The sequence below is a fragment of the Sardina pilchardus genome, chromosome 1 (assembly GCF_963854185.1).
Source record: "Sardina pilchardus chromosome 1, fSarPil1.1, whole genome shotgun sequence".
NCBI classification, from domain to species: domain Eukaryota; kingdom Metazoa; phylum Chordata; class Actinopteri; order Clupeiformes; family Clupeidae; genus Sardina; species Sardina pilchardus.
In genome coordinates, this window is record NC_084994.1 from 5,144,116 (window position 1) to 5,170,846 (window position 26,731).

The window sequence follows — 26,731 nt, forward strand, 5'->3', positions numbered from 1 at the left end:
TGGAGCGAAGGATAGAACACGGACGTAAGCGGGAATGGAGCGAAGGAGAGAACACGGACGTAAGCGGGGAGCGGAAATACTAGCCGCTCAGCTCCGCTCACATGCTCTGACTCACACACACACACAACTTCCGTGTCCACACAGACACGCACACACACACACAACTCCCGTGTCCACTCCACACACTCACAAACACACACACACACACACACACCTCCTGTGTCCACACATACACACACACCTCCTGTGTTCACACACACACACACACACACACACACACACACACACACACACACACAACCAACTTGATCAGAATTAGTGCTGAATTCAAGATGTATTCTATGTGTACATTGAATTAAAGATGCATACCAACCAACTTGATAAGAATTAGTGCTGAATTCATGATGTATCCTATGTGTACATTGATTTAAAGATGCACACCATTTAATCTGTTTTTGTTACCATTGTCTTTTCTTTGTATCCAACATGGTTAACACTTTACGATGAGGGTGCATGAATTAGTATGAACTGAAATAAAATGATTATTAAATGATTTATGCATTTTTTCCTCCCTTTATATCTTGTAGCTTTCACATGAACATTACGCAACTTGAAATAAAGCTTCTTCCTATCACTAGTGAACACATGGGTGTAGCGTCTGTATGTGTGTGTGTGTCTACAGAACACATAGGCTACAGTAGCATGCATGAAGCACATTGCACACACTCTACACACACAACCACACACATACTGTATGTTGATGCTCTCACCTACGTGGATTTAAAGAATAAAATCAATATTCTATGTGATGTGCACTTTCATATCATTTGTGTGCACTTTCATTTCACTTTACATAAGAGATGCTGTGGGCCTATTGTCAGTTTTATTAGCTGATTGTCTTAATTTGTTAACAAGTTACAGATTGAGTCTGTAGATGATGTGGGCTACTTGTTCACTGTTTACAAGTTACAGATTGAGTCTGTAGATGATATGGGGTACTTGTTCACTGTTTACAAGTTACAGATTGAGTGTAGATGATGTGGGGTACTTGTTCACTGTTTACAAGTTACAGATTGATGATGTGGGGTACTTGTTTACTGTTTACAAGTTACAGATTGAGTGTGTAGATGATGTTGGGTACTTGTTTACTGTTTACAAGTTACAGATTGAGTCTGTAGATGATGTGGGCTACTTGTTCACTGTTTACAAGTTACAGATTGATGATGTGGGGTACTTGTTTACTGTTTACAAGTTACAGATTGAGTCTGTAGATGATGTGGGCTACTTGGTCACTGTTTACATCTTCCTTTGCACACTTCAGGCTGTTGCATGGGACATTCACAATTAAGCTAAGCATAGTCAGTCCTGATGGGCCACCATGATTCTCACCTCATACATTATATATAAATAAACAATATTCAGACCATACTGTACATACACATACATCATTTATAACTAAGCAATAATCAGACCATTGTACACATGAATCTATAGGCCCAGATGATAGACTAAGAGACACAACTGAATGAAAATAGTTATTTATTCACGACCAGATGGGTTGCTTTGCTCTTGATGGCATGAACACAATTTAACCACCTGATACAGAACAAGCCCAGCCAGTTCTCTACAGGGAGCGTCTGAGACTCAAGGAAATGACAAGAGAATAAAACTCAACACTGTAAGTTCCTTTGTTTACTACTGTAAATATGAGTTGACAAGAGAATAAAACTTGAGGAATATGCTCCTCAACACACTAACATACACATGTACATGCATACACACAGAATCACAAGACATATGCTCTATAAACACACTAACATACACATGTACATGCATATACACAGAAGCACAAGACATATGCTCTATAAACACTAACACACACATGTACATGCATATACACAGAAGCACAAGACATATGCTCCTCAATACACTAACATACACATGTACATGCATACACAGAAGCACAAGACATATGCTCTATAAAAACTAACATACACATGTACATGCATACACACAGAAGTACAAGACATATGCTCCTCAATACACACATGCACATGCACATGCATACACAGAAGCACAAGATATATGCGCTATAAACACTAACATACACATTTACATGCATACACACAGAAGCACAAGACATATGCTCTATAAACACACTAACATACACATGTACATGCATATACACAGAAGCACAAGACATATGCTCTATTATCACACTAACATACACATGTACATGCATATACACAGAAGCACAAGACATACTCTCCTCAACAAGGCAAGGCAAGGCAAGGCAAGGCAAGGCAATTTATTTATATAGCGCATTTCATACCTTAGGCAGACACAATGTGCTTTACACAGTCAAGGCATTACCTCAAATAAAATGATGACACATATCACATGTATAGAACATATCACAGTAATAAAACACACCACAGTAATAACAATAGTAAGAAAAAGAAAGATTAAAATAATGAATAAAAATAGGTAAAAGTCATTAGAAGTGAAAATACACATACACATGTACATACACACACTAACATACACATGAGCATGCATATACACAGAAGCACAAGACATAAGTTCTCAACTCACTAACATACACATGAGCATGCATATACACAGAAGCACACACTCTATGGACATTAAGTTAGAGGGGTGACCAAGAGAGAGGAAGAGTGAGACCTGGATTCTGACATCAGTGTTATTTCCATTCATACAGTACATGCTCTATAACTACTGTAGAAGACACACAAATTAATGAGGAGGAAAGAGTTAAACATGAGTTGCCTATGGTTTGAACAGACCTTAACCTCCTGATAAAGAACAAGCCCAGCCAGTTCTCTACAGGGAGCGGCTGAGACTCAAGGAAATGACAAGAGAATAAAACTCAACACTGTACAGTAAGTTCTTTTGTTTACATATATGAGTTGTTTGCAGTGATCGTTACATTTCTCTTGAGGTTTGGAGGTGTTTGTACATAACACGTGTATGTATTGTTTGTATGGAGGGCTATTTGTGGCCCTATTAATATCAGGTATAAACTGTATGGACATGTATGAGTATTGAGATTGTTGTTATCTCTTAGCTTAAACTGCTATTCATATTTTAAGACTGCCCTATTCAGAGCTAGCCCACAGTACATCAACTGAACAGGCACATTTTGGCCTACTATAAATGTTGTATTGTTGTGTAAGGTTGTTGAAACAGTGCCACAGCAAATGGCCAACAGGATATTATACTCTGTATGAGTGTTGGCCTGTATGTTGTGATTACAGTGTGGGTCACAGATATATGATACTACTGTATGTATGTGTGTGTGTTGGCCTGTTTGTTGTGATTACAGTGTGGGTCACAGATATATTACACTACTGTACAGTATGTATGTGTGTGTGTGTGTGTGTGTTGGCCTGTATGTTGTGATTACAGTGTGGGTCACAGATATATGATACTACTGTACAGTATGTATGTGTGTGTGTTGGCCTGTATGTTGTGATTACAGTGTGGGTCACAGATATATGATACTACTGTATGTATGCATGTGTGTTGGCCTGTATGTTGTGATAACAGTGTGGGTCACAGATATATGATACTACTGTATGTATGTGTGTTGACCTGTATGTTGTGATTGCAGTGTGGGTCACAGATATGATACTACTGTATGCATGTGTGTTGGCCTGTATGTTGTGATTACAGTGTGGGTCACAGATATATGATACTACTGTATGCATGCATGTGTGTTGGCCTGTATGTTGTGATCACACTGTGGGTATATGCAGATATTATACTATAAACACGCACATCAACACACTCACACAAACACAGGTGTGCACACACGCACATAAAAACACAAGCAGACATTCAATCATGCACACACACACGAAACGTTCCTTTCCTCAGGGTGGATATGATAGGAATGCATATTCATGACGAGATCAGATAGTTTCGCTCCAGAGAGTTTCCTTGTGAGTGAACCAGTCCAGCCACTTCATTACAGGGAGCACCTGACTGGAAATGTATATATAAAAAACATTTATATTAAACAAGCTCAACACTTCTATCTATCTATCTGTCTATCTACTGTATATATCTATCTATCTATCTCTCTCTCTCTCTCTACAGTATATATATATATATATATATATATATATATATATATATTATCATGAGTCCTTTTTGTGTACCATACAGCTGAACATGGTGGATCAGTTTAGTATTGTCGTGCATTTGCTGTATAGGGACTCAATGGGACTCGTCTGGCCAAAAAAAAACATGAAGGGTAAATAAGGTGAATAAACAAGATCAGCAGACTCATGTATCTCAGTGGCAGTGCTAAGATAAAGGGTCAATAAGCAGCAGACTCATGTATCTCAGTGGCAGTGCTAAGATGAAGGGTAGATAAGTAGAATACAACAGAGCAGCAGACTCATGTATCTCAGTGGCAGTGCTAAGATGGAGGGTAGATAAGTAGAATACAACAGAGCAGCAGACTCATGTATCTCAGTGGCAGTGCTAAGATAAAGGGTCAATAAGCAGCAGACTCATGTATCTCAGTGGCAGTGCTAAGATGAAGGGTAGATAAGTAGAATACAACAGAGCAGCAGACTCATGTATCTCAGTGGCAGTGCTAAGATGGAGGGTAGATATGTAGAATACAACAGAGCAGCAGACTCATGTATCTCAGTGGCAGTGCTAAGATGAAGGGTAGATAAGTAGAATACAACAGAGCAGCAGACTCATGTATCTCAGTGGCAGTGCTAAGATGAAGGGTCAATAAGTAGAATACAACAGAGCAGCAGACTCATGTATCTCAGTGGCAGTGCTAAGATGAAGGGTAGATAAGTAGAATACAACAGAGCAGCAGACTCATGTATCTCAGTGGCAGTGCTAAGATGAAGGGTCAATAAGCAGCAGACTCATGTATCTAAGTGGCAGTGCTAAGATGAAGGCATGCAGATGTGGATTTGTGTTCACAAAAGTTTTTATGAACAGGTGAGACATACAGCAGTCTGTATTGGGACTCAGGATTTCATTTTGTCTGTCAGGAGTCTGGTGAAGGTCAAGCTCAGTAGGATTCTCCATCAAATGAGGAGGTTTAATGTGTAACATAAATATATAAGATAAAGCTCAGCAGGATTCTCCATCAAATGAGGAGGAACAGAAGGATGAGTAGATGGTTCAGTTACTCCAATGGAAAGGCAGTTCACCTAAAATACCTGAAAATGTTGCCTTTTACACATTAAACTAGTGGTACAATATACAGTGATGACTAGGTTTTTGGACAAAGCAATATTTAAAATGGAAATCCATGAATCCCCTTTCTGAATCCCTTTCCTTCTACAGAACTCAGAATCATATGCTCAGCCTGTTTTTGATTACTCCATATTGTACATTATAATCATTTTCTTCATCATTCTCTACTAGTCTATCTACTTCAATTTCAATTTCATTTCACTTATAGAGTGACACAACATTACACATGTTTCATGGCGCTTTACAGAGTGTTAAACATTCACAGACTCCCTAGATATACATATGGGAAGAAACCTCTAGCAGATCCATGACTCAAGGGCCCGACCCATCTGCATAGGGCCAGTTAGAGGGCAGTAAGGTCTGTAAACATGATAAGTGAATCGGTTAGTTAGGTGAAGAGAACAGAACGTGGTGTTTAAAGCCACCTGAGATATACAGTAGTGTATGTTACAAAGAGGAGGTAGAATTATACAACTTCTGATTCTGCTTCCTCTTCTTCTCCTAGTACTTGTAAACAGGTGTTGTTGTTTCCTCCTGGGCCGATATTCACAAAGCATTTTATCTTACCACTAAGAGTACTCCAACTGTAAATTGTGCTAGAAGATTTTAGTTAGGAGTTTTAAAAGTTATTCACAAAGCCTTTCAGACCTACTTTTAGTAAGGAGAAACGCCCACTCCTAAACTAAAAGTGAGTCTTCGTTGCTATGGTTGACGTCATTACTCATGCACGAGCTTGATGAAAGTGACCACCTTGATTGGCTGGTGATTATAACGCGGGAATGATGGCAAAAACCTCCCCTACGATGACGAGTTGAGTGACAGATGTCAGGTCTTAGCTGGTGAGAATGCGTGCGCTATGTCGGACTGTGAAGGATGGAAGATGATGAATAAATGGGTATAGCCTAAATTAATAAAGAGTAGGCTAAAGCAAATAGCCTAGGAGCATAATGAAACACGGACTGGAGCAGTAGCCTAAATTTGCAACATGGTTTAAATTAATCTGTATGAAAGCACGTAGCCTACATTCGCGAAGAGGATAAACAATTTAATTTTTAAATTTAATTTAATTTAGCCCTACAACGACACGTTACATTTAGTTTACATGCAGTGGTGGTTTTTTGATTGTCGGTGGCATTATTGCATCTCTTAGTTGCAATGCACAATGATTCCCTCGCATGACAGCTCCTGTAACCGCACGGTCATTTCACTACATCGCGGTTTGTGAATAGGTCTTACTGAGTTAGGAGTCCTCTCGACTTCTTTTAAGCTGTCCTAGACTTAGGAGCTACTTTTAGGCTTAAAATGCTTTGTGAATTACTTTTAGTGAGAACAATTAGGAGTCCTAAAGTTAGGAGTGACACGCCCATTATTTTTAGGAGTTTCTCCTAAATTCGCCAGTTAGGAGCTACTTTTAGCCCTAAAATTCTTTGTGAATACGGGCCCTGGTCATTTGTGTTTGTGTTGTGATTATGTAAGGAGTGATGTGAACATCAGAGTCTAGAGAGACTCTCCCGCTGCTGCTGCCAGGATGAGTGACAGCAGTGATCAGGAGAGAGAGCAGGCTGCAGGTCTCAGACCAGAGGATGTGCTACTCCGGTGGATGACCTTGAAGAAAGACAAGAAAGTGGATCCTAACATCAAATTAACACACTCTGTTGATGATGTTGAGTAAGTCAGTACACACACACGCACGCACGCACGCACGCACGCACGCACGCACGCACGCACGCACGCACGCACGCACACACACACACACACACACACACACACACACACACACACACACACACACACACACACACACACAACACACAAACACACACACACACACACAGCATCACACATATGCATGCAGACTCACACACCCCTGTTATACAGTGTATTTGATGCATGAGTCATCAGTCTCCACATGGTGTCCATGCTCAGGAGAGCGGGTTAGAACTTCACTTAGTCATTGATGTTGTGTTGTGATGTGTGAACAAATATAATCACAGAGGAATGAGTTGATGTTAATCAGTGTCTTGTGTCTCCTTATGTAACAGCCCACAGACACACAGACCTCCATCTCCAGTGCCCAGCTGTGTGTCCATGAAGAGTGATGCGTCCATGTGTGATATGCCCCAATTCAGCAGTGAACCAGTTCCATCAGGTCTAAAGTGAGTAGTTATCAGTCTGTAGTTTGTATAGGCTACAAGCTACTTAGAAATATCACACACTGTAGGAAATAATGAAATGTGTTGAGGGTCGTACAACTGCTGGTCTAATTCTTCGGTCAGAAAGAATGCAAATCTTCCAGGGTGATGTTATTGACCATTTATTCCACAATCCAAAATATGTGACTTGTATGTTGAATTATAATTTGTTAAATTGTGTTGAGTTTGTTATATTGTGTTGTGTCAAGTTGTGGTTTCTAGAAAATAATACATACAGACTACAATCAGCATTGCATTCTAACTGTGCAATCAAGACTCAGCTAAATAGACATACTGAACAGGTTCATTGTCAGTAATAACACCACGCAGTATAAGTGGCAGTATGAAGTAGCACGTGGAAAAGCCTAAAACAACGTGACTTAAATGGCTATACATTGTAACAGTCTGCCGTCCGTAATTACAAGTGGCATTACCGATATAAAGTGCCAACAGCTAAGTTGCACGAATACACGATATTGTAACATGTTAAGTATGAAATTATTATAGCATCAACACACCGCCGTCACGTCATCCGGCACAAGCTTCAGAAGGATTACGGTTCCCCATTGACTCCCATTGATTCTGGCTGACCATTTCGAAGGAAAACGTCAATTATGTGCTCAAACAAACGCCGCTGACATATGACAGTAATCATTTCACTTTGATAATAACCTACATATTTGTCTGACATAATACAGCAAGAATTGCGAAATTTTATCGACGCAACGTGGAGAAACTTAAGGGAGAACAAAAACATTACATCCGCGACCCATATTCAATGCAATTCCCCATTGACCCTCGGTCACGAAAAATGGCAGCTGTTATTTCTTGAATGTCAGAGTAATGACATTCAAAATGGTACCTAAATAATACACCACCATTCATAAAGTAACGAAGTATGAAAAGAAAAACACAATTCATCACATGGATCACCCAAACGACTTTGTGTCAATTTTCAACGGAGCAGCTTTTAATATCATAATAATGGGTGTGAAATATTCCTTAACCACTAGATGGCGGCATGGCACAGCGCACTTTGATGACGAAATAGGAAGTAAAGTGCTGTGACGTGGTGGCTGTGTCATGCAAAGTGCGCTGTGCCATGCCTGTGCCATGCCGCCATAATGTTAACGTTTTCCTTCGAAATGGTCAGTCAGAATCAATGGGAGTCAATGGGGAACCGTAATACCTATGACAGCAGTGTACCAAGGAAGCTTGTGCCGGATGACATGACGGCGGTCATCAACACGATGTGTGAATCACGAGATAAATGACTAATCGCTAAACATTCCCCACATTCACGGCAATTTAGCTAATAGGTTTTAAGACATCGTACTCTTATTAAACAACAGTTAACAACAGTAAATGTCACTTACATTTGGTCAGCAACACACAACAGGACAAAATAAAGTGCCAAGTTTTCAAACAATGTGCTGGACTAACAGTAACGTCTCTACTACTTCAGATTGCGCACCAAAAGAAAAGCATGCGTACACACATAACCCTCGTGGACAACGCAAGATGCTCTTAAAGAGACAATGTCCCTTTTCGGGAGGAGCAGGGATTTTGTACACACACACACACACACACACACACACACACACACACACACACACACACACACACGCACGCACACACACACACACACAAACACACAGAAACACACACACACATACCACACACGTGTGCACCCACACACACACACACACACACACACACTGTCTGAAATAAGATGGATAAGATAAAAGGTGAATGTAAGAAGGTATAACTTCTCACCCATGCAAAGTAAAGGTCTAACCTCTTCCTAAATTATGGACACCATGTAGATCTGTATGTGTTTAGAAAACAACAACATATGCTTATTTACCATATTTATCTTGTGTCTCCTTATGTAACCAGCCCACAGACACACAGACCTCCATCTCCAGTGCCCAGCTGTGTGTCCATGAAGAGTGATGCATCCATTGGTGGTTATCCTGACTTCAGCAGTGAACCAGTTCCATCAGGTGTAGAGTGAGTAGTTATCAGTCTGTAGGCATGTCACTGTTGTATTCTGTACCACTAGGGGTCAGGCTATTGTGCTTCTGTATACTGTGGTAATGGGTAGGAGAGTTAGAGAAGAGAGAGAAGAAGAAGAAGTATGAGTGAATGCCATGCTGTACCTGTTGTTCTATGAAAGACTTTAGTAAAGTTAAAAAGAATACGCCACAGCCTCTTCATTACAACTACAATACTTAACAGTTAGTCACATGTTATTCTGCATACACAGACAGATACTGACACAACAATAAAAGTAAAATGCAAAAGCTCTAGCTTTGCATCTGTGAGAAAGTAAAAGTCTAATCCAGTCACATTATGTAGTGGTAGTACGTAGCTTTTTCACACACACACACACACACACACACACACACACTGCTTTGGACCTTAACACTGGGGAAGAGATTTACAGATTAAAACGTAGATGGAAGTTTGTTACGCGCTTAAATAGGTCTGATCAAACACACAATGCTTTGTGCTATTCATTGTGTTGTGGGCAGACATAACAGTGTCGTCTCCAAATGGGTTCACTACCTACAACTGCAGAAATGGAACAGTACTTTGCTGGGTTTTTTTGTGTGCATGTCCAAGACTCCACACACACACACACACACACACACACACACACACACACACACACACACACAAACACAGAAGCACACACACACACACCTACACACAGACACACACACACACACACACACACACCTTGCACATTATTTGCACACTGTCAATATTGCGTGTATATATAGTTTATTAACATGATGAAACCAGATGCAGATAAAATAAAGATGCATATAGTGCACATTTTAATCAGTAGATTATCTGAGGAGCAATAGCCGGCTTCACACCGTCGGGCCAGCTTGGGCCAGGCTAACTTCGGGCCAAACTGGTGCTAATAGCCCCGGTCCACAAGCCTCACCTGTGCGTTCAGACTGTCAGCCTCTCCGCATTACACCTTGACACGCCCTCGCTTGTGAAAACGTCACCATTACCACACCTTTTCAAGCAGGATAAGCAGAAAGTCCCGTATCTCTTTCCTATGCTGCAGCTGTGAAGTCAGTCACCATCTATTGTCCGTTTGCGTCACTTAATATTCATTTCTATACTAACCATGACGGTGGATTCCTAAAGAAACGCATGGCACAGACAACATACGTGTATCTAAATTAGTTATGTAACATAAATGACATTTTACCTGACTGGAAGAGCAGTAAACATTTGTAAGGCTGTGTGTACAATCCAAAGACAGAAAAATCCGCATGGAGCTCCAGTGGAATTAGTTTTAGACGATGCCGCGAGTTCACAGCCACCAAACTCCGAGCGCAGAGTAGGCTAAAGAAAATATTTTGAAGGCAGTAGTAGACGCTCCTGCTAAGAACCAAACGGGACTTTGTTCGAATCCACAAATCTATGACTACTGGAAAATAAAAGGTTAATTTATTAAATGTTATTTTGAAGCATTAACAAACATAGTTATTTTAGAATTTCCGAACGAAAGGGGCTAGAGTGCGTGAGTGAAAATGTCACGTTGTCCCAGCAACACGATTTCCTGTTCTAAACAAACAATCTGCAATGCCATTTTCTATTTTAATTGCCTCACCATGCTTCTTTCAAAATGAAAATAAATGAATTTTAAGCGGTGAAAAACACTACCATGTCCAGGCGTTTATGTTTTCTTCTGGTGTACTAAAAGGAAAAGTTTGCGCTAGCATGAAAAACAAAGTTTAGCGAAGTTAGCTGAGCTAATATTTAAGGATTTGGTCGTATCAATAGCAGAAAACACACAGGTATAGGATTAGCCTAAATTACAATGCCTCTGGCCCGACCATAGCCCCAAGAAATCAGGGGCTAGTAGCCCTGATTTGGCCCGCAGTTAGCACCGCACCAAGCAAAGTGAAAGCAATTAGCCCCGGCACGGCACGGCACGGCTGGCTTGGCTTTGGCCCGACGGTGTGAAAGGGGCTAATTAGTGCATTAGTCCAAGTGTTCTTTGTCTGATGTCCCTACAGGTTAAGGGCTGATCTGACCCAGGATCTAGGACCCAGGAGACACCTGCACACTGGACATACACCAGGCAGAAAGAGGGAACTAGGTGAGTAGACATTTTGGATTTCATCAAGTTTTCTGAAAAGTAAAATCCTGGTATCAAACTGATCTCAGCACCTAAGTTTCAGTGTGTGATTGTGGGTATTGTGCTTATTTTATTATATTATTATTTTAAGTGAATGCGGGACTATTGACCGGACATACCAACTTCTGACTTCATCCCATACAGACCAACACACACACACACACACACACACACACACACACACACACACACACACACAGAGAGAGAGAGAACGACTTTTTAGGTGGTCTCTCTCTCTCTCTCTCACTCTCTCTCTCTCTGTCCATTTGTAGTGAGTTCATGAGTATATGATCATTCATTCATTCATATCATTTTTATTATTGACTTTTATGATGATTAATGACTTGTTTTGTCATTTTTAAACAGATGAGAACCTGAAGAGAATTATAAAGAATCACAAAGCCAGTCTGAAGAGGAGGTTTGAGAACATCTCTGAAGGCATCATCAAACCAGGAGCTGAGATACACCTCAATAAGATCTACACAGAGCTCTACATCACAGGAGGAGAGAGTGAAGGGGTGAATAAGGAACATGAGGTTTGGCAGGTAGAGTCAGCGTCCAGATCTCAATCCACAGAGGACACACCGATCAACTGCAACGACATCTTCAAGCCTTTACCTGGAAAGGAGAAGCACATCAGAACTGTGATGACCAAAGGTGTTGCTGGAATTGGAAAAACTGTCTCAGTTCAGAAGTTCATTCTTGATTGGACAGATGGGGTGGCCAATCAGGATAAAGATTTTATGTTTCCGCTTTCTTTCCGTGAGCTTAATTTAGTCTGGAGTAATCAGTATAGTCTTCACAGCCTCCTGCTTGACTTCCACCCTGAGCTGAAGATACTGAATGATGGTGAAGGATACAAAGACTGTAAGGTTGTGTTCATCTTTGATGGTTTGGATGAGAGTCGGATGACTCTGCACCTGGAGCAGAAAAGTGAGTTGTCTGATGTGAAACAAACATCATCAGTGGATGTTCTGATGACGAGCCTCATTCAGGGAACTCTACTTCCTTCTGCACTCATCTGGATAACCTCAAGACCAGCTGCAGCCTGTCAGATTCCTGATCAGTTCATTGATCAGGTAACAGAAGTACGAGGATTCAATGACACACAGAAGGAAGAATACTTCAGGAGGAGAATCAGCGATGACAGTCAGGCCAACAGAATCATCTCACACATTAAGACATCCAGAAGTCTCCACATTATGTGCCACATTCCAGTCTTTTGTTGGATTGCAGCTACTGTACTTCAGCAAATTCTAGAAAAGAAAAACATCAAAGACATTCCCAAAACGCTGACTGAGATGTTCATACACTTCTTGCTCATCCAAACCACAAGAAAGGATCAGAAGTATCAGAGTGGATCTGAAAAAGATACAAAGAAACTTCTGGAATCTCAGAGGAACATTTTACTGAAGCTGGCAGAACTGGCTTTCAAGAATCTAGAGAATGGCAACCTCATGTTTTATGAGGAAGACCTGAGAGAGTGTGGCATTGATGTCAGTGAAGCCTCAGTGTACTCTGGCATGTGCACTGAGATTTTCAAGACAGAAATTGTGGAATCTCAAAGGAAGAAGGTCTACTGCTTTGTGCATCTGAGTGTCCAGGAGTTTCTGGCAGCTGTGTTTGTGTTTCACTCGTATTTAACTAAGAACCATGAGGCATTGGAATCCCTCTTCAGTGATGAGCGTAGAAATGAACTCAATCCATCAATGTTACATTCTTTTCAATCAGCACTAAGATTAAAACCTCAAAACGACTTAAATGTTTTACTTAAGAGTGCAGTTGATAAGGCTTTGGAGAGCCAGAACGGACACCTGGATCTATTCCTTCGCTTCCTCATGGGCATTTCTGTGGAGAGAAATCACAAACTTTTGCAAGGTCTACTGAGCAACACACTCAACAGTTCTCACAGTATTAAGGAAACATGTCAGTACATGAAGAAGCTGAACAGAGAAGGTCTCTCTCCTGAACGATGCATCAATCTTTTCCACTGCTTATTTGAAGTGAATGATGATTCCATGCACAAAGAAATTCAGACATACTTGTCTTCACCAAAGAACATCAAGCAAAACTTATCTCCTGCCCACTGTTCAGCGCTGGCCCACATGCTTTTGATGTCTGAGGAGGTGCTGGATGAGATTGACCTGAAGAAATACAACACATCAGATGAGGGACGCAGGAGACTGCTCCCAGCTGTGAGGTGCTGCAGAAAGGCACGGTGAGTTTCTGATGGAGAGACTGTGCTAATTATAGTGACTAAATATAATGTTGAAGTCCCTAGTCTACTACCACCTGGGGTGAACCCAGACTAACCTGTTAGCAAATTTGAATTTGGAATGTTTCAGTAAGGAAGGATGATTACCTGAGAATGATCACTTGCTGCTGATTTATTTGGACACCTTGTATCCCATTTATCCATTCCTGCAATATTTTATATTTTTTGTGTTGTTATGCAGACTTGCCGAGTGCAATCTCTCAGAGAAGTCATGTGGAATGGTTGCTACTGTTCTACAGTCACCAAACTCACTGATAGAGCTGGACCTGAGTCATAATGACCTGGGAGATTCTGGAGTCCATCTTCTCTCTAAAGGATTGTCTAGTTCCCACTGCAAACTGCAGACCTTAAGGTTGGTCAGACAGGGAAACCCTGCATTTGACCCAATTTAACTGAATTAGTGAACACACACAGCGCACAGTGAACACACAGTGAGGTAATTCACACACTAACCCAAGAGCAGTGAGCTGCCTGCCCAACCAGCGGCGCTCGGGGAGCAGTGAGGGATTAGGTGCCTTGCTCAAGGGCACTTCAGCTGTGGACTGGTTGGGGATTGAACCGGCAACCCTCCGGTCACAAGCCCGAAGCCCTAACCAGTAGACCACGGCTGCCCTAAAATACATGTCTTTGTAAAGGATTATTATTATGACTAGCATAGCACATTATGGTTTGGATGGTGTTTTATATGTGTACGCTGCAAAGCCTGTACACATTTGCAAAACACCAGTCCAATATGCAGGAGAAATGTGCGTGCATGTGTGCGTGTGTGCGTGCGTGCGTGCATGCGTGCGTGCGCGCGTTTGTTGTGTGTTTGGGATGGATGGGTGTCCTGATGAGCTCAGCCAATTGTGTTGTGTAGTTCTACTGCAGTGGCCTCTATCATAACAGCATCGGTAGCATAGACAAGGGAAGGGAAGGATGACCGTAAGCTTTCAGTTCCCCTGCAGCTCAAGACCAAATGCACCCCATGAATGAGCAAAGGCTAATCTGCTTTAAATCTCCATGATGTTATGAGCTCTCCCTGTTGTTCTCTCTTGTAGTGGGCATGTCTAACCCAAAACAATCTTTCTTGGCTGCATGTAGCTATAAACAACATCATAAAGACACTCTGAAGTCAATAGGCTACAGTCTACTGCATGTAGCTACAGTATAAACAACATCATAAAGACACTCTGAAGTCAATAGGCTACAGTCTACTGACCGTGCGTGAACATGTGTGACATGAGCATGAAATAGAATGTAAAAGATTTTAGATTATTATACGGCATTCTGTGTTTTGCACCATGATTTCATGTCATATCTGGTGTGTATGGGCTTTTAATTGTAAAAGATAACAGACTGAATCCTGAGGGTTTACTGTCGCATAGTTTTAGAATGACACACTCTCTCTCAATTCAGTTTAAGGTTGCTTTATTAGCGTGAGTGTAAGTACAGTGTTGCCAAAGCACAAGCAAAACAGCAGAACGTTTACAGTAATTAGAACAAACTCTCTCTCTCTCTCACTCGGTCTCTGTGTGTCTCTGTCTCTTTATCTCTCTCTCTCTCTCTCTCTCTCTCTCTCTCTCTCTCTCTCTCAGGCTCAGTAACTGTGGTATCTCAGATGAAGGTTATGTTTGTCTGGCTCTGGCTCTGATGTTAAACCCCACCTGTGTAAAAGTACTGGATGTGAACAACAATCATCCTGGAGAATCAGCACAGAATCTGTTATCTGCTACACTGGAGGATCCTCACCAAAAAGTTGAAGCACTTCAGTATGTACTCTAGAGAATCAGATACTGGATTGATTGATTAATCGATTGATTTATTCTGACAATCACGCAAGTGAGGATACATCTAATTGCATTCAGTAGCCTAACCAGTACTGTATAATGCCCACACAGAACAGAACATTTGATTGGCAGCCTCAGACAAAAAAAATCTACTTTTGAATAGAAAATGCATTTCCTACTGTATAGTTAGAACACATACATTAACAAGTAGACTACAGTATGATACCTGTTACTGCAGGACTAGTTCTCACTACAGGTAACAAATGAATCATGAATCAGTCAATAATCAGCCAATCTCAATGCAGCGTCAACTACACTGTTTACACTGATATTATTTTAATGTAATAATATTTTCTGTAATAATCCTGTCAAATGTTGTTGCAGATTTGCTGACTGTAAACTCACTGATAAATCCTGTGAGATTGTTACTTCAGTTCTACAATCACCAAACTCACTGCTACATCTGGACTTGAATCACAATGATCTGGGGGATTCTGGAGTTCAGCTTCTCTCTAAAGGACTGTCCAGTTTTAACTGCAAAATACACACATTAAGGTGGGTATCCATTTTATTATCATCTTAGGGAGAAGAACCATGACAATACAATATCAACTGGTCAGCACTGAACATGCCTTAGCGTATTGCTTATATAATTGCATTTGTGTAGTCAAACTTCAGGATTAGTTTGTGGATAAAGCAATATGGCAGCAGTGAGAGTGGTGTGGGTAGCAGATATCACCATGGCTGTGATTTGCTATATGGCACCAGTGAGAGTGGCGTGGGTAGCAGATATCACCATGGCTGTGTGACAGCAAGCTCCGAATTAGTTTGCTTCACTTGGTTTTTGACAGCATCGGTGAGATGGGCGCACATGGAGTCGTAGATCAATAGGGACAGATATTTGTGGAAAAAGCCATCTGGTCTCGACGTAAATTTCTCTCAGCCATTCACTCATCTTTTCCTTCGGGTTAGCTTTGATGATGACGCCGGCTGGAAATTTTTCTTTTGGTAAAGTCTTCCTGTTGAAAATGACCATGGGTGGGAGTTGCTGGCCATTAGCCTGGCAACCGAGAACTACAGTGAAGGATGACTTCTCGTTCCCTGTGGTGCGTATAGACACCGTTCTGGTCCCTGTTGGCTCCACAGTGCGGTTCACGGGGATATCAAAGGTCAGAGGAACCTCGTCCATGTTGATCTTGATTTTGCAGTATGCGCGGAAAGTGGCCAGCTTTTCTTCGTAATCTTGTGGTAGTTGCTGCGAGACGTAAGTTTGTGTGCGGATGGATAGATTACGTCTTTTCATAAAACGAAAGCACCAAGAAGGCCCGCCACGAAAGCCATTGATATCCATGTCCCGTGCTAACGCTGTTGCCTTCAGTCGAATAGAGACTGTAGAGATGCTTCAACCTGCTGCTCTCTGTTCAATAACCCACTGTTCAATTTTGTCCTCTAACTGTGGCCATCTCGCTTTGTTCCCTCGGAAACTCTGTGTGGTCTTCTTTACTTGACGCAGGGCATCTTCTTGCTTCCTCCAATTCCTTACCATTGATTCATTAATGTTGAATTCTCTCGCAGCTGCTCTATTCCCATGTTCTACTGCGTGACTGATAGCCTTGAGTTTGAAGTCTGCGTTGTAAGCGTGTCTCTTGACAGGTGCCATTTTGGGGTCTTTATGCGAACACTAAGTAGGCCTAATATTATGGTGAAGCACTTGTTACTCCGCAACGCTACTGACTACAGACCAGAATTAATCCATATATAAATTGCATCCATATATAAATTGCTCTGGATTATAAAGCGCACTGTCGTTTTGTGAGAAAATTAAAGGCTTTTAAGTGCGCCTTATAGTGCGGAAAATATGGTACACATAATGATAAGGATGGTGGACCCGTCTTCTCTCATGCAGAGGCGTTGAACGCGAGACGCTGTAGACGAAGCAGCAAAAACACATACTGGAGATAAAAGGTCTGGTAGCAAAGGGAATGCTCGATCGGTCTTTTAGAAGGAATGACCGAGCACTGACAATCGCATATTCGTTCGACAATTCCCCGTAAACCTTCTTACATCCAAAGAAAATGAAGTAGCCTAAACAAGCGATATCCTTAATCCTTCCTGTTTGAACTTTGAATTCGCCGGCAAGCCGGGAGTGACGTCGACGGCTCCCTGTGTCCCCTGCTGGCGTGGGGGCGTAACGGTTTGACTTATTGAGAGTGAGTGGCATATGGACTGGCTGTTTTGGACGTAAATAGCCTACTACCTATTATACTACATATTTGTATTGAATGAAAGAAGTGATAAAGACAATCATTTATGTATTTGCCTCTGAAATTCAAATTGTGTTGGTGTGAAGGGGAGATCCAAGACCAAAGGAACAGGGTCACAGTCATGCCACTATACACAGTGGTTGAGCTCTATGAGAGGCTGTGATGTTTGCATGGAATGCACCTTTTAACTTTGTGACAAAGCCTGATTAAAACTAATAGTTGAAATAGATCGTTTTGTGTATCTTTTTACATAACATTGGGCATTGCTAATGACACAGTAATTCATCTAGCATACTGTAATACTCCAGACACTTGAGGGAAACTTCCAAGCTTTATTTAATAAACAAATAGCAAGTTGCTGTTACAGCCACAACTCACACCGTAATTCACCGCACCTAACTCTATGTCCAACTTCACTCTCGGAACCCCACAGACACACAAGTACACACGTACACACGTACACACGTAAACTCCACCCCCCAGTTCCCCTTAAAGGGACACAACGATTTCATGAGCTCAACTCAAGGTAACAGGTAACACAAAACACACAATTAACAGGATATTACAATACTTTCAGTAAATAAATTAATTCAAGCTAAAATTGAAGGCTAGTGAGCCTGATCTATTAGCCTAGAGCTTTTCTTCAAACGAAGTTAATACTTTTTAGAAAACACCTGGGGTAAAACGTACCCCTCAACCCTGATTTGCATGTGTATAGCCTCCCCGAGAGTTAGGAGGAGGGGGGCCATGGGGGAATGTCTGCCAACCAAGGCCCAGGTCAATTTCTGCCAATCCATGTCAATTTTCAGGGTTGCCTGCAAATTGCCGTCAAACAGCCGTGTAACCTGAACTTCGAACGACAATCTACAGTGTCGCATACTGACGAAAATCCCACTTTTCATGCAGTGATAGTAGTTCAAGTAGTTCATGTTTGGAGAGAAGGTGAGTCAAAGAGGGGGCTTGACATGGTGCCAAGAATCCTGACCGCATAGCCGCTTAAGACAATAGCAGCAATCAAATGCACACAGGGAACTTGACTACAAAGGACATTCAACCATGAGACTACTTCATCTGCGTCAGGAATACAAAAGGCTGGTATAGTTTCTTTCAGTTAACAACTTTGTGTAAAAAATGTATTTAAGGAGGAGTGAGTGCTATTTCAATAGATATGTGACACTCAACGGCTAAACCAGTCGCAAGTCGCAACAGACGTTTCCGAGAAAAATGACCATTTATGTTAATTGTGCTAAAATTGTGGAATTTCTTTTTTTTGCGTTTTGAAACAGTGGGAGGTCTACACTGTACGGCCGTGAATACATTTTGCTGAAAAACATACCTTTTCTAGTCTAAAAACGTGAGTTTCTTGAGGTAAGAAATTTAGCTCCAGCAGAACGCTAGCGGCGTCTCGTTTTTGCCCCTCTATTCTAATGTTTACGGTAAATGTACTCATTGACGACCACCAAGCTATCCGCGTCGCGTCCTGTGCCGTTGTAAAGTAAGTAAGTACCGTAAATCTTATAATAGTGGCGACCTTACAACGCGTTCGTGAGTGTTTAGCCGACAGTCAACTTTAGCGGCAGATTTCTCCGTTTCTGTCTTGAGATGACAGGATGAACTCAACTCCTTTGAACGTTTATATTTCAGTAATATGACGTTCAATTCATTAGATATAGGTATCGTTTTGAAGGTTGATTATGCCCTTTCATTGAAACTTAATAACTGTAATTTTGAAAATTTGAACAATGCGACAGGTTTTGCCGTGGAGAGTCACATATCATCTCCATACCTCACATCATTATCATCATATTAATCTCTCTCTCTCTCTCTCTCTCTCAGGGTCTCTGATTGTCTCATCACAGAGAAGGGTTGTGGTTTTCTGGCTTCAGCTCTGTCTTCAAACCCATCCCATCTAAAAGAGCTGGATCTGAGCTACAATCATCATGGAGAATCAGGAATGAAGCTGTTATCTGCTAGATTGGAGGATCCTGCCTGTAAACTGGAGATACTTAAGTATGTTCAGAAAGAAACCCCAGTGTTGCACATTTAGAACTTGTCTCCATTGTGGAGACCATATTAATTTCTTCAAACCGAGTGTAGTGGCCTATTTCCAAATGTGTGTTGTAATAGCTGCTTTACACTGAAGTGTGTTTGTTATCTCTTTCATGCAACACCCAGTAATGCAAATATTTAGACGTGTGTTCAAATTTGCAAACATAGTCGAATGTTAAGGAACATTTGCAAATAGTTTTCTGTTTGTTTGTAACTGTTCAGAGAAAGAATATTTGACACAAACATTTGAACACCTCTCAGATTTCAGGCTGTGAGATTAACAGAAAGACAGGGAGGTGAGCAGAGGAACAGAGAGAACAGAGAGCTGAAAAAACTATTCTCTGATAGTCTGACCAGGGGGATGCCTTTGTATGCAATAAAGACAGCTGGAAAAAGAGTTACTTCTTTACTTTATATCAAGGGAAACATATAGCATATAGCTATTTTCTTCACAGGTGGCACACACAGAAAAACAGCAGTCTTGACATCTGTGAAATGGTTTGTGTGTGTGACATTTTGATTTTCTTACAGAACTGACCCTGCTTTAGAACATGCTTTAGACAGAGCAAGAGCACGTTTGCTGAGATGTAAGTGTTTAATATCATATTTGTGATCATTTGCATTCACATGTTTTAGTTTGCAAAATATGTGTATGGTTGTCTAATAGCAATGTGAGCGTGTGTGTGTATCTGTGTGTTTGGTAGGGTGAGGAGGTGTGTGTGTGTGTGTGTGTGTGTAGGTATAGTGTATGTTTGTGTGTGTTTAGGTGAGTGTAGTAGGTATTAAGGTTTTGCATCCACGAACGTCATAATGCCTTAATGTCATGTGACCGTTTGTTTACAACTGGAGTGGTAGGCAGAGTGGTAGGCAGAACCGTACATATAGCAGGGTTACATTACAGTATGTTACACAAAGGCCTACTGTAGTTACTACGGTTACAAATATCTCCGAAATGTATTTTTTATGATCAAAACACAGATTAAGAGATGGCAACTACTTGCGTTGCATTTGTTTGCTAGCCAAAATAGGAAGAAAAATTGTTTAATCGTTTCCGTTTGTAGTACAGTAGGTGTCGCCACCTGACGAAGTGGTTTGGAAAATGCAGGAGAACGTCATGTAAACCCTATTAGAAAGTCAGTTTCTGGTTTAGTATAATTTGTATATTAATAATTATTTATTTGATAAAAAAATGGTAAGTTCCCATCTTAAAATAGTACAATTACGTTGTGGCTACACGGTTGTCCTAATCGTTCAGAAAGAAAATGGCCAGCAAAGACTGCAAACAGTGTGCCATATCAGAGACATTAGTAGCTTGTAGTCTACAACTGATTGAACTGAAATTATGATGGACAGAAACGTGCTAATTTTATGTCAGGTGGGTGAATCTTATTTGATTAACTAGCGGTTTAGTGTCGAGTCCTCGTGTTGTCATGCAGCGGAGCCTGTCCTAGCTACGTTACTTTACTGGCTACTTAACCTGCCATAATATCTTATCTTGACACTCTAACACAAACATAAATTTTTTTATTCACGACCGTGTAATTACCTCAAAACTGGTCACAAAATTATAAGCACCATAGTTTCTGTCTTTTCAAAACATAGCACATAACTTCACAACATGGCCAAACTAATAAATGACTGAACTTATAGCCTACCTGGTGGTGCTCACATCCATGACGTGCAAAACTATTAACTACAGTGAACCAAAACATTACTTGTAATTGTAGGCTAACATAAACCACAACTGTCACATGAACCCAAATTATAAGTTATTATGCGTGTTTCAAATCCAAGTTGTTGTTAGAGCTAATATATTAGCATTAATTAGCATTCCGTGCTAGCCAGTGGCCATGTCTGTCACTTTAACTTTAAGCTACTTTGCTAGCCTTTGCATCAGCAGATGGATACTTGCAAATGTTTCTAGTAAACTATCTAGCTTACAGTTGGCTATAAAGCACGTCTTCAAGCTCTGCAATGTTGATTACTACCTACTCCAGTAAGAACAGTTGTAAATAAAAGTCTAGCGAGTCTGATCAGGGCTCTCAAGTTTTGAAGTTTGCAAGGAGTGAGACTTGTTTCTCAGGGGGGAGGGGGCGTGGCATTGGCACAGTGCCACGCCCCCTCCCCCTGATCGAAGTACATGATAATAGGCGTGTTCAAGTTCAACTCCAAATGACCTTTTGCAGCAACGAGAGCTGCCGGTGGCAGCAGGGGAAGGGATACAAACGCTGCTATGAAGTTGTACACTCTCTACTTTCCGTAGTGTAGACTTGGCTAGACTTGACCATGTGACGAATCACGAGGCACGGACCCACATGGACCCTTGTGGATATGAGGAGGCATCTAAACACCTGCACATACGTCAGGGATGTAAAAGCCAATTAGGGCAAAGACCTGACGTCATGAAGGCAGGGTCTAGGCTCCGCTGCGCTCCGCAGTACCTCCAGAGCGGCTGCTCTGCAGCTGCCTGGCCACGCCTTGCTCCCGCGATAAGTTGAGGCCATGTGATACCGACTGCCGAGTCGAAAACACACCCATCTAGACCATCGTGGACAGATTTTTAACAACGTGCATCTTGTGCTGCGCAGTTTTTGTGCTGCGCAGACATCTTGAACGCGCCTATTACGTCTGCTTGAACTACTCGTGGCGCCACGCCCCCTCCCCCCTGATCAACAGACCCACCCTCCCCATGTCCCATCGATCCAGCTTCATGAGAGAGCACGAATTCCATTCCATTATTTCCATTATTTATTCCAGTACCCTATAGTAAACAATTATAAATAATAATAGCATAAATTATAATAATAATAGTAGGAGCTGGTGGTGCCTACTGTTATAAATGGCCATTGTGTTGTCCATTCATTTTTAAAGGTTGTGCATCCACTAACTCATCTACTTAGTCTATTGAGCGTTTCTTATGTGTTATGGTTTGTATAAGGTAGGCTGTTGTTTTTGTTAGCTTATAATTAGTCCACTGATTGAATGCGTTTTTGTTTTTGCTATTTTCCTTAAATTAAGCCTTACCATGTTATAGTTATTGTTATTATATGATTGATTGGTTGACTTATTACATTACATGTAAATGCAATGTAATGTTATCCCTGTTCTTCTTCTTATCGTTATCTTTATTCTTCTTCCGACCAAAATCAACGATCAAAGGCTCTAGAACCACTGAACCGTTTGATGTCATTCAAGCACTCCTACAAAGGTCTTGAAACAGAGATTTGTTCTATTATTTTTCACATTTGTGAACTTTATACTTTTTGAGATATTTACGATAAAAGAGTTAAAAAATCCCATAGACTTAACGTTGAGACGCTTTGGCGGCAGAAATGGATTGTTACGTAGTGCTCATTAAGCTACAGCTGTAGCAAAGAATCCTTCATTAGCCATCTGCTCTCTCTGGCTGTAAACACTAGTGACTAGAAGAAGCAATCTAACGTTGATACCATGCCACGGAACGTTATCGTCTTCGTCTGGTCTCCTGCAGTTAGCCCACTCCTATCTTGCTTCGTTACAGTAACAGGTTAGCTCTAGGTGATGTTGGGAACACGAACACCTAATAGTTAGACCATAGACAATCAAACCCTAACGTATAAGCACTATATTTAGCTAACGACAATCAAATTTAACGTTAGCTTCTAGCCACGCCAGTCTTAGCGTCCAACCTGATAGATATGCCAGTTGTACCATTTAGGTTTAAGCCTTCTTCTCACAGTCGTTTGTACAGTATAAGGTACATTGTTATCATTCTCATCATTGCCATCATGTTTGTTGTTAGCAAGCTAGCTAATGTTATATTTGCTATATCATTTCCTCAGCCTACCTATTGCTGCATAGCATCATTCATTTCACTGTAGGTGAACTTCAGTAGGCCTACTAAACAAAGTGTCAGCGCTTGCAACTCGTTTGAAGTTGGCAAGTTCATTTCAGTCTATTATTTTAATAAATTAAGAGTTATTTTCCAAAATACTATCCACAATTTTAATGCATTTTCATGAATCACTTTTTAAATGTGGGTTTCCAGGTAATTTCAGTGGAACTGTAGGCTAATTGGGTTATTGTTATTCATCTATTCGTATTGTGTCATACAGTATATTGTCTTTTTAACTAATACAATGTTTTACACAGCAACCTTTTTACATTTACATGCAATGGTATTTCCTTCCATGGAATTACATTTTCTAGTTGTTTAATTGCTATTCTCCTATTCATTGTTTATTTCTCATTAGGTTATTGCTTAAAATGATATTGTTTTATATATGATAATATTGCTTTTTATTTTTTTGTAATTGTTCACATTAATTCAGTGTGTAGCCTATTGTTATTTATTTGCATGTCTCTTTGGACAAAGGCGTCTGCTAAATAACCATAACCATAACCATAAAGTAGGCTATCCCCTTCAGTCTCTGCCTCAGCCTCTGACCTACCCTCTTTCGATGGCTGAGCCTTCCAGAAGGATAGAAGGCTCTTGCCTCTTCCCTGACATCTTTTTGAATAAACAACACAAACGGTTTGTCCTCTTAAGACTTAAGCTACTATTCAAACGAACACTTGAATTACATTGTTCTTAAAAGTTATTGAAGTTATTACCTGATGACACCTCGTTTACCACCTCCGCGGCCGAGACCGCTCACAAAACTGAAACTCACCCGGCAACAAAACAAAACAATTTCCTGATTGGTTGAGATTTGAGAAATCCTATTTTCTGATTGGTAACAGAACAGCAGCTCTCTGAGCTGAATGAGCGCACAGACAAAGTCAAAAGTCAAAGTACTTTATTGGCCATTTGTGCATAACACATTGGAATTCTTGTGCAGGCCCTACAAGTCAAGTATTTTTTTTAAAAAAGAACAGACATGACAAGTATTTAAAACAGACATGACAGAGTAACATACAAGACATCCAACAAATAGACAGCAACTTTGTGTGACACGTTTGTAAAATATAATCATTAGAAATTTCTGTGCGGGCAAGTTAATAATTTCTCGGAGTGAGAAATGCCATGTGTGGCGTGTGAGCGGGTGAAGTCATTGAAATGCGTGTGTCTCACGCTCAATGCGTGAGACTTGAGAGCCCTGTCTGATTAACAGTTACCTTATGAAGACAGGTTGATTAGCCTATCGGCTAGCTAGGCTACTGTCAACCAAACGAAGACAGCAACAAGTAGCATAAGCAACATAAACAAGCAGCTTTATGTGTCCACTGTATTTATTTTTATGACAAGTTTATATAAATTATATTATAATGCTGCCCTATGGAGCACAGCCAGCAATACTGTAGTGCCTTTTGCTGTGGGTACACAAACCGGACTGAACTGTACCAAAACGTTCCGTGTCGTGTCGAAAAACAAGGTGAAAATATGCCGACTTGTTGTGCCTGTTCCATGAGGCGGCAGTGTGCTTAGGCTTATCGCCATATCTAGCCTGTTAATCAAATTAATGTATGAAAAAGTTAAGCTAGCCAACGAAGGTTCAGTGCGTTGACTCGCCAGCTTGCCTATCAGTTGACTACCAGTCGGCGATGGAACCTAGAATCACGTGACCAAAATGTCACAAGCAAAACCTTAATAGGTATGTGTCTGAGACACAGGACACAGCATTTGGTACGGTGAGAAAGTGTGTGTGTGTGTGTGTGTGTGTGTGTGTGTGTGTGTGTTAAGGTGAGTGTAGGTATAGGTGTGTGTGTGTGTGTGTGTTCTGCAGGACACAGGATGTCATGTGATCTACATCACTGTGTCAGTGTGTGTGTACTGTAGGTGAGTGTCTGAGAGTAATTCTCCAGGACTCAGGGTGTGTGTGTGTGTGTATGTGTATGTATGTGTGTGTCTGTAGGAATAGGTGTCTTTCTGAGAGTAATTCTACAGGAGACAGTTTGTGTGCGCGAATCTGCCAAGGCCTGGAGTCTGGAGTATTACAGTGACACATACACAGCCTGGCACAATGGAAATGATACTGACCTCCCCGTCCCCCCCGCAGGCTCCAGGAGAGTAGGAGCGTATGTGGACCGTGAGGTCGGCACTCTGTCCTTCTACAGCGTCTCCTCTAATACTCTCACACACCTGCACACCTTCACCACCACATTCACTAGTGAGCCCCTACATGCAGCGCTTTGGGTTCTTAATACGGACTCATCAGTATCACTGATCTAGACACACACACATTCACACACACACACACACACACATCTTCTGAGTCCACAGAGATACACACACACACACACACACACACACACACCTTCTGAGTCCACAGAAATACACACACACACACACACACACACACACACCTTCTGAGTCCACAGAGATACACACACACACAAACAAACACAGGCCTGGTGCCTGTACTGTTAAGCTGACAAATACAGAGCATGTGAGCTGTACTGAGTTATTATTGTAATCTACCATTGTAATCTACAGTAGTATATAAACACCTTTAATCTACCAATCACATGTGAGCTGTACTGAGTTATTATTGTAATCTACCATTGTAATCTACAGTAGTATAAACACCTTTAATCTACCAATCACATGTGAGCTGTACTGAGTACAATATAAACACCTTTAATCTACCAATCACATGTGAGCTGTACTGAGTACAATATAAACACCTTTAATCTACCAATCACATGTGAGCTGTACTGAGTACAATATAAACACCTTTAATCTACCAATCACATGTGAGCTGTACTGAGTACAATAGTATATAAACACCTTTAATCTACCAATCACATGTGAGCTGTACTGAGTACAATATAAACAC

General features: G+C 41.1%; 1 protein-coding gene and 1 long non-coding RNA gene across 2 annotated transcripts; both read left to right on the forward strand.

Annotated features, from left to right (window-relative positions):
* The first annotated feature begins 2,857 nt into the window (after window positions 1-2,857).
* Window positions 2,858-7,409, forward strand: LOC134082084 (uncharacterized). The gene is made up of 3 exons (XR_009939563.1): window positions 2,858-2,898; window positions 6,730-6,921; window positions 7,296-7,409. It is a non-coding gene; the product is annotated as an uncharacterized LOC134082084 (long non-coding RNA).
* A 1,265-nt stretch (window positions 7,410-8,674) lies between these two features.
* On the forward strand, window positions 8,675-26,531 carry LOC134077712 (NACHT, LRR and PYD domains-containing protein 3-like). The gene is made up of 10 exons (XM_062533389.1): window positions 8,675-8,697; window positions 9,345-9,458; window positions 11,495-11,577; window positions 11,983-13,834; window positions 14,073-14,243; window positions 15,469-15,642; window positions 16,045-16,215; window positions 19,761-19,934; window positions 20,505-20,560; window positions 25,952-26,531. Exons 1-10 carry the CDS (start codon window positions 8,675-8,677, stop codon window positions 26,122-26,124), a joined length of 2,991 nt encoding a protein of 996 aa, XP_062389373.1. The 3' UTR covers window positions 26,125-26,531.
* The last annotated feature ends 200 nt before the right edge of the window (window positions 26,532-26,731 follow it).

What these genes read in the sequence shown, in the direction of transcription:
- LOC134077712 (XM_062533389.1), top strand. Translation starts at nt 8,675, where the DNA reads ATGACGGCGGTCATCAACACGAT. An exon ending in AGGCAGAAAGAGGGAACTAG is followed by an intron (nt 11,578 to 11,982) that starts GTGAGTAGACAT and finishes ATTTTTAAACAG; the next exon opens with ATGAGAACCTGAAGAGAATT. An exon ending in TGTAAACTGGAGATACTTAA is followed by an intron (nt 19,935 to 20,504) that starts GTATGTTCAGAA and finishes ATTTTCTTACAG; the next exon opens with AACTGACCCTGCTTTAGAAC.